The 17309-nt window shown below is 37.2% G+C and overlaps 1 protein-coding gene across 7 annotated transcripts in view; it reads left to right on the top strand.

The window, feature by feature from the left end:
- The window catches only part of CDC42BPA (CDC42 binding protein kinase alpha), a 186436-nt gene that overhangs the window by 121327 nt on the left and 47800 nt on the right, over nucleotides 1–17309 (top strand). For all 7 annotated transcript variants that reach the window (XM_066316304.1, XM_066316311.1, XM_066316309.1 and 4 more), the window contains 6 exons: nucleotides 1312–1559; nucleotides 6360–6465; nucleotides 8205–8329; nucleotides 15162–15267; nucleotides 15854–16002; nucleotides 17136–17227. In XM_066316304.1, the coding sequence (XP_066172401.1) occupies nucleotides 1312–1559; nucleotides 6360–6465; nucleotides 8205–8329; nucleotides 15162–15267; nucleotides 15854–16002; nucleotides 17136–17227 (826 nt within the window). The remainder of the gene's footprint in view (nucleotides 1–1311; nucleotides 1560–6359; nucleotides 6466–8204; nucleotides 8330–15161; nucleotides 15268–15853; nucleotides 16003–17135; nucleotides 17228–17309) is intronic.

The following is a 17309-nucleotide window of genomic DNA, read 5'->3' as shown; positions in this document are numbered from 1 at the left end:
CTTGCTCCAGTTTATCCTTCTGCATCCTAAGGGCAGGATTTTACTCTTAGATCAAAACAGATGGTTGTTTTGATGAGTTAGAGAAAACAGTGCAGTAGCAGCACATCTCTGCCTCATACATGTAGGGGGTTTTGCAGTTTTTTGCTGACAAATAGCAAGGCCCAGCTTTCTCACAGAATTTGTCATGGTACATATTGAGCTCATTGGAATGTTCTGCAATGACATTTAGCTTTTAAAGCCTCTTCATACATCAGCAGAAGAAAATTACCCAAAGCCATGCCAAATTATGGGTGACTGAGAGGTTTTTAACATCTCATGGTAAGAATGGGGGTATGATGAACAAAATACCTTCAATCCTCTGGAAGGTGTGACACAGTCACCAGAAGGAAGTAGATTTTCCAGTTGCCTGCACTTTCTCAAAACAGTGTTTTTATGGATTTCCTTTCCTTAGAATACCTTTAATTACATACTTTAAAAACCAGAAGAAATTCCAAACCAAGTTGTCCATATGTTGACACTAAAAAATTATTTCCATATTTGGATTTCAGTGCATGTCATGCCACTATCTCATTTTGAACCTGATCTTGCTCCTCCTCTATGTTATGGCAGGACAATGAGTTTAGTGAGTGCAGCATTTGGTGCAAATGTGTTTGTATCCTGAAGCAGTGTGTAAAGACTATTGAAATGCCAGAAGACCTCACTAAGAGAGCTATGAAACTGCGAAAAGTGAAGTAATTACTCTTATTGTTTAAAGCTTGTTTTTCCTGTTAATCCACTATGATAGAAATGGGCAGTTTAAGTAAAATAGGTCAGGTTTCCCTCCTGATGCAATCCATATAGTGTTTCTGTAGCTAGACTTCAGCCTTCAGTAAAGCCTCTGCTTGTCTTAGTATAGCTTTTACAGAAATTATCTGTCCTTCAGAATATATTAACTGTATATCCTCATCCTTATTCTGCATTTCTGAAAGTCACTTGAACTTGTTGCTGTCGACTGTGTGAGCGGAAGCATCCAAGTCTTTAATTCTGTGGTCACTTCCTGACTGCATTTAATGGGAGTCAGAATGTGACCAGGGGCTTTTAAAGTGATGATCGAATTTTCAATGGCTTGAAAACTATTAGTGCACTTAAATAGCAGAATAATAGAGTGACATTCAGATTCATGCTCTTAAGAAATTTTGAAAATAATTGAGACAGATGTGTTTAACTCAAGGCTCTAACGGGATATTAATAAACAAGACTTTGGAATATTGAGTTGTCATTAAGCATCGTTTTCAGCATTCTTGGGTGTTAATTTGGGGCTTTTTATTTTAGCAAAAACAGGTTGGTCGCTCACCTGGGGTAAGCAGTATAGAACACCAGCAAGAGATCACTAAATTAAAGGCAGACTTGGAAAAGAAGAGTGTTTTCTATGAAGAGGAATTATCCAAACGTGAAATAATGCATGCTAATGAAATAAAAAGTCTGAAAAAAGAGCTGCGGGATGCAGAGAGCCAGCAACTTGCCCTCAAGAAAGAGATCATGGTTTTGAAAGACAAGTTAGAGAAAACCAGAAGAGAAAAGTGAGTATTGTATGAAATTTACGGTTTTTTAGCCCTTTGAAGTCTCCTAGTATTGTTCCAAACACACTGTCACTTCTTAAATATAATGCAGACTGATGCACTTTGGCTGAGCTGATGTTAGGGTTGAAAACAGTCACTCTTAAAACAGAACAGAACAAAAACTCCATGTCCTTGTACCGAAACAGTTAATTTTGCACCAGAACTGTTTTACTGGCTGACCATTCCAAGGTATGTAACTTGAGTTACAGACTTGCAGCTCAGGGTAAGTTGACCCCTGAAAGCTTATGTTGCACTTTAAAAGAGTTTTTTGACATTTTCCTTTAATTTGGTATTTTCATCTTTTGATGCAAAACTAATGTGTTAGAGATCAAGTATTGTTTACATTTTTGCCAGCACAGGAGCAGTCACTTTATGTGAGCTGAGGCTAATCCATGCTGGGTTCCATCCAGTGTTAACATCAGTCAGCAGACTACTGTGGGCGTAAGCTGCTTTATCTCTTCTGACATGGTAATTTGTCAGACCTGCTTTTTTCTCTCCCACATGGTGGAGCTTATAACTGGCCTTGAGATTGTTCCTAGAGGCATTCATCAATAAAAACAAGTTTTGCTGTTGGATGGTGTAGTAGTGGGAATAAGTTATAAATTGAACATGCTCATGTTCATTCATAAAAAATTCAGAATGCTTTAAAGGCACTAATATAGATGAGTCTTTTTGCTGCTGTAGCAAGATGGCAGATGAGAGAAACCATGGAGAAGTCCCTCATGAGAGCTTAGCCAAACTGTAGCAAGACCTTAAATATAAGTAGTAAATTAAATACAATTTTTTTCAAAAAAAATTATGCAAATAGAGGTGGAAACTCTGTATCTCTGGTAAATTGTATTCAGCAGGGATCATAGATCATGCAGCCTAGAATGCAGTGCATGAACTGTTTCTTCCTAGCATGCAGCTATTAAATAGGCTGGATCTACTAACAGCACAGGAGTTTTCCGCTTTGTTTTAGGTGGAGAGGTAACATTTGCCTCAACAGCATGTTTTCATTGTGACAGAACTTAATCATCTTGCTGACCAATGAGTTACAAATGCACAAAAGGCTATTCTGTCTTGTAAAATACAAAGATGATGGTATGACACTCTTTTAAGTCCAGCAGTGTCTCAGAAGGAGGAATATTCAATAAAGAATCATGAATACTTCTTTCTGCAGGTTAAACTGTTTGTAAGGATCACCCAAACAGGGACCACACCAAAAACAACTTCTTTCCCAATTCTAATGTTGTACAGCGGCAGGCATTCTAACTAGATGTCCATTCTAGCTAGCTCATAAACGCTCTTTCAGTCTGGTCTCGCCCTATAAATAAAAAAGAACTGGGTACAAATCCACAGTGTGTGCTGTCATAACCATGTATTTCTATGTGTATTTCAAGTGTTTGTGTAAGAGAACATTTTAAAGCGTGAGCAGAAACGGGTCACGTAACAACCGTCTGACACTTGGCTCCTCATGGCAAGGGATGCAGCTTCATGTTAAGTCAGGTGTCCAAGCACATGATTAGTGATTGGTGAAGCCCTGATCTTATCTGTCTTTTGTTAAGCAAATCTGCAAAATCTCATGCAAGCATTAGGACTCCACAGAGAGGCAGAAGTCCACTGTTCAAGTAATGCTGTGATTTGACTTCTGCAATGTAGAAACGAAGTTTAAGCATTAGGAATGCAGGAATTGCTGTTGCTACTCAATATTTGGTAGTTTTCCTTAAAAGAACATAGCTTTTTTGTAACTGCTTAACCATATTGTTTTTAGCTTTTGTAGTCTGGCATGAAAAGCTTTCTGTGAGTCTTTCAGTAGAGAGGTGTTGAATGTAAGCACTGAAAAGGAAGCACCTGGAGGCTTTGTGCTGAAATAAGTGGAATTATTCCAACAATAGGCTTGGGTGGGCGTGGAGTTGAAGTGCGCTTATACAGTTTGGCAAAAATATTTTAGTAGTCTAAAAATAATCTTCAGTGCATATTAAAAAAGATCTTGGTATTAGGATGTGGTTGTATTACCAATTGGTGTAAGATGAGTGAATTGCATAGGTTATTCTAAGCAAGGATCAGTAAGAGCTTTGACAAAATCTGTATGTAGATTTTTGTGTACTTTGCACATTGTGGTTTCTGTTTTGTATTTTTAAATAGATATTTTTCTTTGTTTCCTTCAATCTTAAGCTTTCAAACTTTTGCTATTTCAGAAGCATAAGTTCAAGGGAGAGATTACTTTCCTGTACAAAATGATTGTGCTTTTCTGAAGTCTCATAAACTGTATGCTATTAACGTTGGAAGCAGAGGAACACAGTATCAGGCCAGTGATCTGTGTAGCATGAGATTCCATTTCTTAGACTTGCCATTAGGAAATATTTCAGAAGAAGACGCAGTGAAAAATAAATCACATTTGTGGAAACTTCTTTTAGGCCCGTCATTTCATGATGGATTTATAAAGCAGAGAACTTTATAGAACAGCATTTGCTGGTTTTAAATTGTGTGATATAAAGAAGCCTGAAGGCTGGTGTTTGTTTCAGGTCTATTTTTCTTGGTTTCAGAGCAGTAAGATAAAATATTTGGCCACTTTGGACAGATGCAATAAAGTAGTGGAGTGACAAAGTCATGCCATGAAGCAGTATTTCACATTGCTTGTATGTGGTTTGCTGCAGTTTTACTGATAAAAAGAGAGCTGAGTCGTGTATATTTTCTTAAATTGAAGAGGAGACACATAGCTAGATGTTAGATGAGAGAAGAAATTTGATGGGAGAGGAGGATGCCAGGCTTCAAAGCAAAAGCATTATTTCGATCTTGCTGCCTGTCCAAGGTACACCTATGGAGTCTGTCACAGTTCTGTTGTTTGCTGAGTCACTGTTTGGGTGCGATAGACGATACCCACATTTTCCTCTGTTTCAAATTTATCTTCATTTCTGTGTTTCACTGTAGCAATCTGACTTACTGGAGTAATGACAACCACCAGCTGAATTAAGAATATAAAATATAGAAAATTATAAATATGTTGGGCTGTTTCACTAATCCACAGCATCCTTAATCCACTGCCATTTATGGCTGCTTTGAGCCCTAAAGCCTTAAAGGAATAAGACAAATTTAAAAAAAATCCTAAACAAAGCCATGAAAGCTGTGTAAAAGAAATTCATTAAAAGTTAGTTTGGTCTTCTGTCTACAAAATTAGCTTTGAATCTATGCCTTGAAAACAGAAGCAGAACCTATTGTTAATTCCTATGACAGCCAATGTTTTTTAATCTCTTCCTGCCTTTTCCCTACACTGCTCATCGTATGCCTGGAATCTGTTGATATAGAAAAGGAGTGGTGGTGAATTTCAAACTTGGCATTTAAACAGTGAGATAGTATGTAACTTTACTAGGATGAAGTGTTATGTTTCAAAGGACGCCTGGCAAAATAGAATTTCACCAGGAGTTTAACATGTACTAGATTTCAAAGAGTGGTTGAAGCACTAAATGAATTTCAAATTAAGAGTAGGAAATTCAAACCAGCATTGCTCTTAACTGGTTTCACTGCAACCACTGACGTTTCTCATTTTTGGAGAGTGTCCTCTCAATTAGGCAAAGCTGTAGTATTTCTACATCTCAGAAAAAGAAACAAGAATGTAATTTATGTTTGCATTGTGTAAAATTCTGATCAGTATCTAGAAAAAAAAATTGCAGCACTCAAGACAAGATTTCTCCTGGATTTTATTTTTACAGAGTTAAACTTTAATACTGGACACTTTTTCAAGTCTTTCAGACTGGACATTTGGTATTTGTTGAGTGGATATTTTCTATATGTGAGGCTTTTGTTGTATAGCTCTGTCAACTACTGATGAACTTTGTACCAGTGACCTGAAAAATTGGTAAATAGGTGATACAAGATGCAAGGCTAATGAATCTGAAAACAGTAAATGCAAGGTGGGAGTTACACATCTAAAACATTGCTGTGTACCACTTGAAGGAAATTCCATGGGTTTTTTGGCAGAGGGCCTGCAGCTTCATTTGTTTTCAGGTTCTCACATTCATAGTGCAAGATCAAAGTTGATATTAAGCAGAATCAGCCAGGGGTTCTCATCTACTGAATTACATCCATGGGAGAAGGGAAGGTTTGGGGAAAACAGCTACTGTGAGACTTTCTCAGAAAGAATGGTCCAAACCTGGTGCAGAATCTGGTGATATTAGGAATGTGTAAATTAACCATCCACTTTTGCTCATACTGAGTATATGATACCTGAATTACAGTTCACATATGACTTCTCTGCTGTTCTACATTGCCCAAAGACTACCCCATATAAGCTTTTCTCATCAGAGACCCAGCCTCAAGTGCTCTAGCTTAGCTTCTGTATGCTCTGGTTTCATGTGTGGGCGTTTTTGCCTGTCATTCTATGTGGAACTTGGAATTATAGAAACCTGTGTGTTCCAATAATGCTCATGCAAGCTGAGAATGTGCCCTGAGCATTTTACAGTGCTGACACATGCTTTGGTCTGCGGGATTACAGCTGCTCATTGTTTCAAGGATACATCTGAGGAATAAAATTTGTATAAATGGGTTGATAAACACTGGCTTGGTGGAGCTCTGTTAATTCTGTACTAACTAAAATTCAACAGGCTGGCTTGCAGTCCTGAGATGGTGGTATATTAAACTGCTTAATTTTAATAGGCTGTGCTATTATCAGTGTAGCACTTCCCTTCAACGTGTGTGTGCACTGATCTCTTTGTGTTTAAATGGATAATGGGGTGAGTTAGAATAGAAAACTTTCTAATTCTGCTTCACTTTATTCCTTAGCCAAAGTGAGAGAGAGGAATTTGAAACGGAGTTCAAACAAAAGTATGAACGAGAAAAGATTCTGCTGACAGAGGAAAACAAAAAACTTACGAATGAACTTGATAAGGTAAATGCTGATTAGTTGAGCCCAGAATTTACAACTCTTGTATGCTATGTACAGATTGGAAAATATGGGGCTGCATGGATTATTACTAACTCTTAAATGAAAACAGAAATTGATGTTACACAAAAATTGGTGATTAATATTAGATATAAAGTATTGACATGCATCTGAACTGGAGAAGGCATGTGCATATATATATATATATATATATACGCATACGAGTATTTATGTGTGGGAATGGAATTAGATGGTGTTGCATTTTGGTAAGATTAATCCTGACAGCACTGTAAGCCAACAAAAAGGATTATTTCATTGTATGACCCAAATATAAAAATACATCATTAATGATGTGATTACTTAGAGTACATTTGCATGTCAATCGTTTGAGATACCAGGGCCCCTCCTAGCCTTTGAGATTAAAGTGTTACTTTGAGATACTAAAAAAATACAAATTATAAGGCATATTAACTGAACTGTGTTGAGCAAAAAATAATTATGCTTCGTGCATTTGGATTGTCTCTTTATTGTTCATTTTGACAGGTTATTCAAGTTCATTGTGCATTATCCTAAGTCTTGCTAAACTTGTCTATTCCCTTTGTAATGCATTAGATTTTCTAAAAAAAAGATGAAAGTTCAGTGTTCTTCAAAGTAAGCATGTTTGCATGTCTGTGCTCAATTTATAGTATATTTTCATACTAGTGTAAAACAGACCATATATATGCCTATAGGTAAGCTTAGTCCAAGAAAACTAAGAAAGAGCCTAGTCACTTTGATAGTTTTTCTGCTCTCTTCCCCATTACCTTTGTGTTTTTCTTGTCAAATGACATATAATAAGTAGGCATATTTAAATTATAAGCCCATTTAAATGATAAATAGGGTGTGGAGTTATTCATATTTGGAGTAAAAAGCAAAATAGATTTTAAATTGGCCATTCTTTTATCATTTTGAATTGTTAATATATTTCAGTACTAAAAGAAGCTTTCACCTGAGATTTCATTTTCCTAGGCATGCCTTCCTATAAAATCTATTTGATCTCTGATTCCAATTTGACTCTCTGAATAATTACTTAACATAATGAAGGTTTAGTTCCCAATACCAGCTTGGGTTCGCTGTGGCTTTTGTCTTGCCGAATGTGCCTGTATGAATGGCAGCAATTTGAATTGAGAGAGGTTAATTGCTAGTATAACATATTGTACTTAGAGATGTGCATTTAATTTCGATTTCCCTGTCTCCAAGTCAGTCAAACAAAAAATAAGGGAATGTGAGACACCTGGAGAATCTCTGGACTGTCTCATGCCTGTATCTGTTCAGTCTCTCTCTCTCTCCATGGTTACTAAACAAGGGAAAGGTTCAGCAATCTTATCTGAGCCTAACAATTTTTATGCCTTTGCTTTGCTCTTCCACTGTAGATTTTGCTGTACCATACATTCCAGATGTATATGGTGCAAAGCAGAAACCTTCTAGGAGTTTCAGAGGTATTTGGAGACTAATTCTCAGAAAACTCATTAAATTGGTAGAGTAAAAATGCTGTTCAAGTCCTTAAAAGTGGCTTTTCAGTACAGCTGAGAATACATAAGAAGAGATTGTGGCTTTTTTCCTTACATGGTGTTTATTGTCATGGCCAGTACCAATTTCTAAAGCAGATGCAAGGTGTGGGAGAGGGGAACATGTGGTTTTGAGTCTGCTCAGAGATGGAGTCACAGCAGTTTATACTTTAACGAGTTGTTTAAATTCTCCTTCAGCTCACCACCATGTTTGAGAGGCTGAGTATGAATAATCGGCAGCTGGAGGAAGAGATGAGAGACCTGGCTGATAAGAAGGAGTCCGTGGCTCACTGGGAGGCCCAAATCACTGAGATCATCCAGTGGTGAGTGCTCTGCTCTCACGGTGTGACGGCAACCCCTCAGTGTGTGGTGGAGCTGGTGCTGAGTTTTTGTCTTTGCACATGGCACTTGGAAGTGCTGAGGTGAAACCTCGCACCCGTCTGGGATTCTGCCGGGGTTTTGGCTGAGATTTTAATAATATACAAATCCAGAAAATTGTGTTCCTCCTTAAGAATGAAAGTGTCTCACCAAATAGAGCTTTTCAAAGTGCAGGAGAATCATGGCCATTGGGTGTGGCTTGTGGCTATGGAAGAATGCTGAAAGGAATCATGTGCGGAGCTCATGCCTCCGAGAGGGAACAAGCCTGGGAAAAGTAGTGGCTGAGTGTTTGTCTCGGCATTAATTTCCTTCATCTGCTTGGCATGTGGCAAAAGGAAGCAAATACAGTGCAACTTCTATGTGATTTTTTTTTTTTACAAGGAGAGTATTTGAGACTACCACAAAGCCAGTCAAGTGATGTTGGTAATGATTCTTCTGCTAAATAATGATGTTATATTTCTAGAGTCTTCTGTCCAATTCTAGTAAATTAAAGAGAAGAAAAAGGGTTGAAACTATTAAAAGGAAAAAAGATTGTGTATTCCAAGTTTTTAATCTATGTTTATTTTTCCTCATCATGCCTGTTTGTCTCCTCCTCACCTTTAATGGTCCATTGCAGTGGTTCACATCTACAAAACTCGTTTTCCTTCAGACATTTTGTTTTACATCCACTTCTAGGACGACTTCATCATGATACACTAGTATTTTTCTGTTACTGATTGATTATTCCCTCCCCATTTTTCCTGTCTCGTGTTAGTGAAAACATCTAATTTGTTGTGTCGAGGCAAAAATGGGAAACATTGTTTTAGAGAAACCTCATTTGATATTGTTGTAATGTTAGTGCAATTTTCTTGTTGAGATATAGAGAAGTTTTAGCTTTTGAGTAGTGCCACGTGAATACATATCAAAGCATAAGGGCCATCCTCTGGGTTTCCAGCGTGTTTTAAGCAATGTTTGTTGTATAAAAGTATGTAATGCTGATCTACTTTATGAAGTCAAATTTGTCTCAAGGCATTGTATTTGTAACAGAAGTTAAAAATTTTAAAGGGGCCACTTTGTGTGTGTTCCTTTTAAATTTTGTCTCTCATAATGGTGGTAGTAGTGTTCAACCTGAGTCACAAAAACTTTTTTTAAAAAATTAACTCATAATTTAAACAACTTTTAATTTCTGGCCAACTGGAAATATTTACTCAGAAAAAAGATCAAGGTAACAAGTGAGACAAGGCTATAATTTCAAATTCCTTATTGGTTTAAGGTAGTGCTTATCTATCATATTGCACCAAGGTAATCAAACACAATTTTTCTGATTTGCGTGCGAAAACACTCATATAACTTGGCAGTTACAGGAAAAGACAAATCAAAATTAATTGTGGATTGTTCCACATAACACAATGTAAAAATGTACCAATAGCCATTAAGAATATACCCTCTCCCTTACTTTAATGAGAGTGTTTAATATTTTAAGGTGTATTACTGATGTGGTTCAGGCAAATGATAAAGTATTTTTCATGGTAGGGATTTCACTGTAAAGGGTAAAATGGTTTGGGCTTGAGTTTTTCGTTATCTCTGAAGATACTTATTGAAAAAAGATCATGCAAGATTTAACTTTCTGAATGACAGGCACCATTTTACTGATTCCTTATGATAATATAATCTCTTCTAAACAGTACAGAACTAAAAATTAAATAATTATGTGAAAAGGAAAAAAATAGAAATACTGAGGGCAAACATGGGAATTTAAAAAGCCTGGCTTGGTTCCAGTTTTTCATCACTAAACACATCTCAGTTTTCTCTCCATACTTTCCTCTGCTTATGTTAAATTTTTTCAGCTATGTGAGGCCTTATCTTAGGTCACATTTTTTCCTTGTTATGTTTAGATTTTTCCATGTGTTACCCAGATAATCTGGTCATGTCCATCTGCTGTTCCTAGAATTCAGCACTGCATACTGAAACTAGGCCTTTCTCTGGGGATCGTGGCTGCTATATGAAGTATTTAAGCATCTATTATAAACGTTTTAAAAGAAAAAAAAAGCCACTCCTAACTTTGGAGAAAACTAGTCTTATTTAATCCATCACAAGCCGGTGTTTGCCTCACAGGAACGTGCAGTTCCAGTCTGTACCTGTCCACATCTTCAGTGTGACAATGGAATGCCTTAGAGCTAGCAAAGTAGGGGAGAATTTGTGGGCTTCCTCTTCAAAACTTGATATTCCATTAATATATGTATTTTGTGTGCATTATTTCTACCTCCTAAAAACTGCCATGTTTTTTTTGTACCATGATCCAGGAAGGATAGGAGGCAGTAGATGGAATTAGTTTCTGGGTTTGTGAACAGTTTGCTCAGCAGATTGTAGTAATTCAAGGAACTTGTTTTAGCCCTGCTTGGAGTAACACAAGCCCAGGAAGTCCCTAAATTCTTTTAAGTGCTTTGCCATCTAGAGGACGCCTCCTTAAGAAATCACTTTGAATTCACACTTTGGATGATTAGGATTTGTCACTTTCATCATGATTCCTGGGGCACTTTTAAATGGCTAGTTCTCGCAGATTTTATAACTTGTGAGTAATTTTGATGGCTTATCACATTCCCTTTAGCCTTTCCCTGCTTTCTTACTCTGCTTTATTGCATATTAAGGGATGGTATATGCAAACCTTCTAATCTTGCTGTTGTTATCTCCAGATTCCATAAATAAAGCAATATTTTAATATAAACACTTGAATCAAACTATCACTGTAAATTCTATTGTGGAGACTCAACAAACCCTCACGGATCATTCAGCCTTAATGGAGCTATTATATTGACGAGTTTATATTAGCCAAATCACTCATCATTCCTTGACAAGAGTAAGAAATATTGAGGCTTTTATAGTTGACTATAAATTTTCCTATGGGAGAGGGGAAGGAGATTAATTGCACTGGAGGTTAATGCAGTCACTTTAAAAAGAAATATTTTAAATAGCCGTGGTACTGTAGTTCTGTGCTGTGCAGAAAGGAGGTTGCTGGAAATCTTGGTAGTGATTCCCAGTGTACTTGGCAAGAATCTTGACTTGGGAGGGATTAATCTAACCTAGTTGTAGAGGTCCTAAGGGAGACAACTCAATAAATCCCGTGAGTAGTACTCTAGAAGTCTGTTGTCCTCACCACTGTTTGAAAAGGAAGCCTACACAACTCATATCAGATGGATAACTCTGTTTTGTTGAGTGTGTTTATGTGGATGAGCTGAATCCTACCTGTTTTACCTCTAGAATGGATGTTGGGCCTCGATTCACCTGCCCAGAAGCTGTCACAGTTGTTTACCACAATATTTAGTTAATATTTTCCTTATCAGCTGGATTTTTTATACTGTTACTGATTTTATCCTAATTGATTTCATGGAAAAAAACACCATCAAATGAAAAAAAAAAAAAAAAAGTTCCAACTACCCCCGTCCCAACACTTCTTAACTAAATCAAACCTAAAAAGGTCTGAAATTTGGGTTGGGGTTTTTTTGGTTGTTTTAACATCTGTTTGCTCTCAGAAAATAAAAAGCACACACAAATTGTGAACAAAATATAGCAACAATTCTGTGCACATCCAACTGTTAAGAAACTCAAAACATGTAAAATTCTGAGATGTGCTGTGTTTGAGGTAAGAATAGTCAGGTTAATTATCTCTAAAATACAAATTCTGGAGGGCAGGGTGAAATTTCAAGGCTTGAGAGCAGAGGAAAGTGTTAAAAATTTTTAGAGAAGTATTTTTTTTAAAAAAAAACCCCAAATTTTATTGGAGACACCAGGGGAAAAATTAAAAATGAAGTTGGAGACTTTGAGCATACTGGTGTGACAACAGAAGTTTAAAAGCATTGAGAGACTAGAGGAGTCATGACTCAGATTTCCTTGGCGCTTTTAAATCAGGTTAAACAGAGCTTGGTGTAAGACCCCAGGGCTTTAAGACCACTCTGTTGAGCAAAAATTTTTAGTCTTCTGGGTCCGTTTTGTATTGTAAAATATCCCAGCCGGAGATCCAGGGGAAATCTGACATCCTGAGCATCCTGACAACCCCCTACAGATAGCAGCCAGTGGTTATGTGAAGGTTGTCGCGATGTTGGCTCCAACCAAAAAGTTACGTTTAATTTTACAGGAATTTGTACCATATTGCTCTTCTGGATGCTTTGCATTAAGGAGCTAAGCTTGCAAAGGCAATTCTATTGAAAAGAGAACATTTAATCCAAATTTTCAGTGAAGAAAGAAGGAACTGGGTGGAACCTGAAGAACCTTTCTTCCTTAACGTTCTTGCTGTGCTTGTTAGGGCTCTCTGTCAAAATGAGGACAAGGAGAGCAACATTAGTAAGAGTTAATTTGCCATTCTTGCTCTTTTTTTCTTTAATTCTAGTTTTTTAAAGCCAACCAAATGGAACAACCCCAGCAAAACAGTAACACAAAAGCTCCAAGCACTCTTGGGTCCACATAATCTTTAATAACGTATGTCATTATTGAGAGAATTTTGCCATCTAGTGGACAACAAAACCACCTCAGTCCCAAATTGTACTGCTTTAATTTTTCCGTATTCCAGAGCTTGAGGAGTTCCCTTGAACTCTGTACAGATATTTGTAAAAATTGACTTCGAATTTTCATTTTCTAGATTTCTGCTTGTCTGTGGAACATCCTTCTGAGGTTTTTGCATGTGCGGTTTTTCGGCATTTGGAACCTGAAGGTTCTGTGCACCATAAACCAAATAACTGAAGTGTTTCTTCACCTTCCATGATGTTTCTTCACCTTCCCTCACCTTTTAGAGAACAGAGAAAATTAAATGCTGATTCCTAAATCTCTCTCCCTCCTTATACATCAGGAAAACTTACTCTCACCTTGAGAGCCCCACATTCTTTTTATTCCTGCTTAAGCTTTTTCTTTTTACAGTGTATTTAATTATGCACCCACCACCTCAAAAAACATCTTTAGCTACTTCTCACATCTTTTGCCCTAAGTTGCAGCCTAAGTGGTTTCTGTAGGCTCAGATAGTCTTTATCTGGTTGTCAAAATGTGTCACCCAGAATGCTATGGGGAAAGAAGTTGATATGCTGCATCCATCGAGTTCTGGTGTACCTTGGGAAAAACAGTGAGTCATTGATACAAAAACTCTCACTGACTTTAATAGTCAGGACATGTAGGGTTTTCCTAGATTCCTCCCCACCTCTTGAACTAAATTACAAGCAGGAGACAAAAAAGAAAAAGCCCAGTAAACACCTGTGTTTTGATGTCGGGTGTGAGCTTTGTGGAAAATGGTTGCTAATTTTGCTTTTGGCTCCTCTGTATTACAGTAGTCTGTCCTCCCTTAATAAACCTTAAACTGTGCACCCTGAAGTCACCACAAACTGCAGGTATTTACCCTGTGGCTTTCAGTGTGATCTTGCCCTAAGGCCACTGTGGGAAAGCTCTTCAGTTCCTCCCTTGCCCCTGACAGTTCAGAGTATGTGTTCCCTGTCTTGCTTGCCTCCTGGCAACTATCTATAAATCTGTGTTGAAACTTCTATTATTAATGGTAAACTTCCAAGTAGCACCATTTCCATGTTCTGTGTGTGTATGAACCCTGTAGTATCAACCAGAAGAACGTTCATTGCCTTATAGGCACGAAGAGGGAAACACTTCCTTGCTGGAAGGTCACTGCAAGACAAAATCAACCATCTGGAGAACTCTTATCTCCAGTCCAACAGACTTAGGTTTAGAGTTAGTTCTAAAGATCAGGAAGCAAGGGTAAGTTAATTCTCATGAAATAGAAAAGCTATTTTCCCACTTTCCTATATTTTATTTAGAGCTATTTGAGGTTCAGTACTTAAAGCATATCCTAAACATTTCAGTGTTTGGAATTGATAGACTTAACTGTGATCAAGCTGTGGTATTACCTTGCTAGTCTCTGAGCAGCTCAGGGTCTTGCATGAGGCTTGGTGTTGCAGAACTGAGATTGCTCTTCTGTGGGCAAAATGAACATGTTTAGAGCCAGGTATGTAAGGAAATGAGGTGGGAGGGATGGTGTTGGGGTTTTTTCTGTTTGTTTGTTTTAGGTTTTTAATAAGTTACTTAGTTTCAGTAAGTTAATTTTTTTAGCAACTTTCTTTTCTATGTTAACACCTGAGGCAAAATGAAGAAAGAACCTTCTGTTGTGATTAATCAGAGAAAGTTGTTGTTCTTTCTTTGTAACTGATGATCAAAGAATCTGAAAAACAGGCCTGTCTCCTCCTTGTTGTCTTTACACCTAGAAAACATGTCTGGATCAAAAACAAGCTTGGTGGATGAGAGAGCCTCTTCTGGCTTATGCTGTTTAATAACATTAAAAGTAGACTCTCCCTGTTTAATTAGCAACTCTTGAAGTAACATCACTCTTTAACTGCTAGTTCTCATAGTCACGTTGGTACAGTAAAGTTAACCATGACTTCCTACATTATCTGGACAGTTGAATCATTAATTATTTGTTGTGAATTTTGTCTAAATTTACTCCCTAAAAATAGGCTGGAAGATGTTTTTTTCTCACAATCTCTATTTCAGGTATAGGTAGTGATAGGTAGTTCTTCAATTTTCATTCTTTGTCTTAGTGATGCATATTGTTTAATGGAACTCCACAGAGCAGCAAAGAATTAGGTCTGTGTGGTTTACTGTTTGGGCTTTTGTTGTTGTTTTTATCCTTATGTTTTATGACCCTTTTTGTATTCTGTATTTATCTGTTTCTGGTTGTTGGCTTGTTGAAGGGACTTCCATTTTTTTTTTTAGATTTTTTGGTTAAAACACCTTATTTTTTCTTGTGTAATCATTTAGGGTAAGCGATGAAAAAGATGCTCGGGGTTATCTTCAAGCCTTGGCCTCTAAAATGACAGAAGAGCTGGAAGCCCTGAGGAACTCCAGTTTGGGTGCAAGAGCTACAGTAAGACTTTACTTCCATATGCCAGAAGGTTTTTTGTTTGAAAAAACCAATGGTTTGACAGTTTCCACTGCAGCAATAATCTATCTGTAGAGTCTATGTTAATTGGAAGTTAAACTTTCCTACAGCTTCTGAATAACTGAATACCAAATTTACTGTTTATCAGTTAATTCAACACCAATATCTTTATAATGTGATTTTATCTATGTTAGAGTTGAAGTGTCTAATTTATAATCATATATGAATTTGTTGAAGGAAATTATGCTTTTGCTCATGAAAACCTTCAAGTCTTTCACTTGTGAAGTGTGGATGTCCTTCATAGCTGTCATCTGAATTGAGGCACATCAAAACCAGATTTCACAAAATCTCTTCGCTTTTGAGATCAGCATAAAATGTAGAACTTGTTACTTGAATTCAGAAATACCACTACTAACACGACTCTTAATTTTAGATTATTTTGGAATTAATGAACTCTTACGTTAAGGACATACTGGACTGGGAAATGCAGTTCTGGAAGTTAATTACATTCCTCATGTTCAACTTCCTTTCCTCTTACTCTTTCTACTCCCCTTTTTTGATTCTTTCCTAGGACATGCCTTGGAAGATGCGGCGATTTGCAAAGCTGGATATGTCTGCAAGGCTGGAGCTCCAGTCTGCTCTGGATGCTGAAATCCGAGCCAAACAGGCTATTCAAGATGAGCTGAACAAAGTCAAAGCTTCCTGTATCTCCACAGAATGGTAAGACTGAATTCTTCTCATGCAAATTTACTTTGATACCTCCCAGGAAATGTCATCAAATCATTAATTTATCTACCTTGTCTGTGGAAATTTGATCATGAATGATATGCCAGATTCATACACCCAGATGAGAAAAAACCCACAGCATCTCTCTTCATTGTTTGAGCACTTGTGGGGGGAAGTTGAAATCTTGAAGAATTTCAGAGGGAGCACTTTCTCTTTAATAATACGATCTCTCCTAGTTGTGATGACAAATCCAAATCCACAGTTTGGGTTTCTGTCTTAGAGTATATTTTTTTCCATTCTGCTGATAGCTGCACTGTATTAGCTGTCTAAAATCAATTATTGCATACTGATTTGCACAGTAAGAAGTAATGATGCTTAATGGACTATTTTGAATTATTTTATTCCTTCCTTAGACCTCTCTCTTTCTCACTTTTACTTCGCTACCCCTACAACAGAATTTATTCTGAGTTACATGAATGCCTAAAACGGGGGTTGGTAGAAAGTCATTCCATATGTAGGTGTCCAGGTTCAGCTCAGAGCTCTGGTGTGTTATGCAGCTTTAGGAAAGCAGCAGGACAGAGCTGAGATTCAAGTATGTTACCTGTAAAATGGGAACATCTGGTTCACCTACCTTGAATGCTTTTCAGGCCAGGTAATGGGATGACAGGCAACGCTGGAAATTCTGTAAGAACAGGAGAACCAGTGTTTGCTTTGACAGGCAAGAATGAGAAATGTGCTCAAATTGCAGAGTAGTGTTACCTTTCAGCTGTGAGTCAGAAAGCACTGAAACAACTAACTGTAAAGGAACTGAGAAAAAAATAGTTCAGCTGAATCTATTAGTATCACAGGTATTTAATTAACAAATAAATTTTAATGAAAACCAGGATTTTTTAAAACATAAAAATACATACAGTCTTTTTTTCTCATTCACAGGATACAAGCTCATGCAATTACTTAGAAATTAGAAACATGAAAAACATGAACCTATTAATTAGATAACTGGGTTTTTTTCTGTGAGCTTAACAGGTCCCAGTAGATTTATTCTGGCATTTGAAGACATCAGGAACAAGAGTGACTTGTATCTTGGGTTCTTAATGCTTATATACATTTTTTGTGTTCTTTTAAAGTAAATTGCAAGAATCTGAGAAGAAGAACATGGAACTTTTGGCAGACATCGAAAGGCTGAAAAAGGAGACAGAAGAGCTTAGATCAGAAAAGGGTATGGCAACTGATATCCAAGTAAATAGTGTGTTACATTGGTGGGTGCATCTTATCAATCAAGTGTCACCTTGAAACTAAAA

The sequence above is a fragment of the Sylvia atricapilla genome, chromosome 3, assembly GCF_009819655.1.
Source record: "Sylvia atricapilla isolate bSylAtr1 chromosome 3, bSylAtr1.pri, whole genome shotgun sequence".
NCBI lineage: Eukaryota > Metazoa > Chordata > Aves > Passeriformes > Sylviidae > Sylvia > Sylvia atricapilla.
The sequence above is the reverse complement of the archived record's forward strand: the minus strand, read 5'-3'. Positions and strand labels throughout refer to the sequence as shown.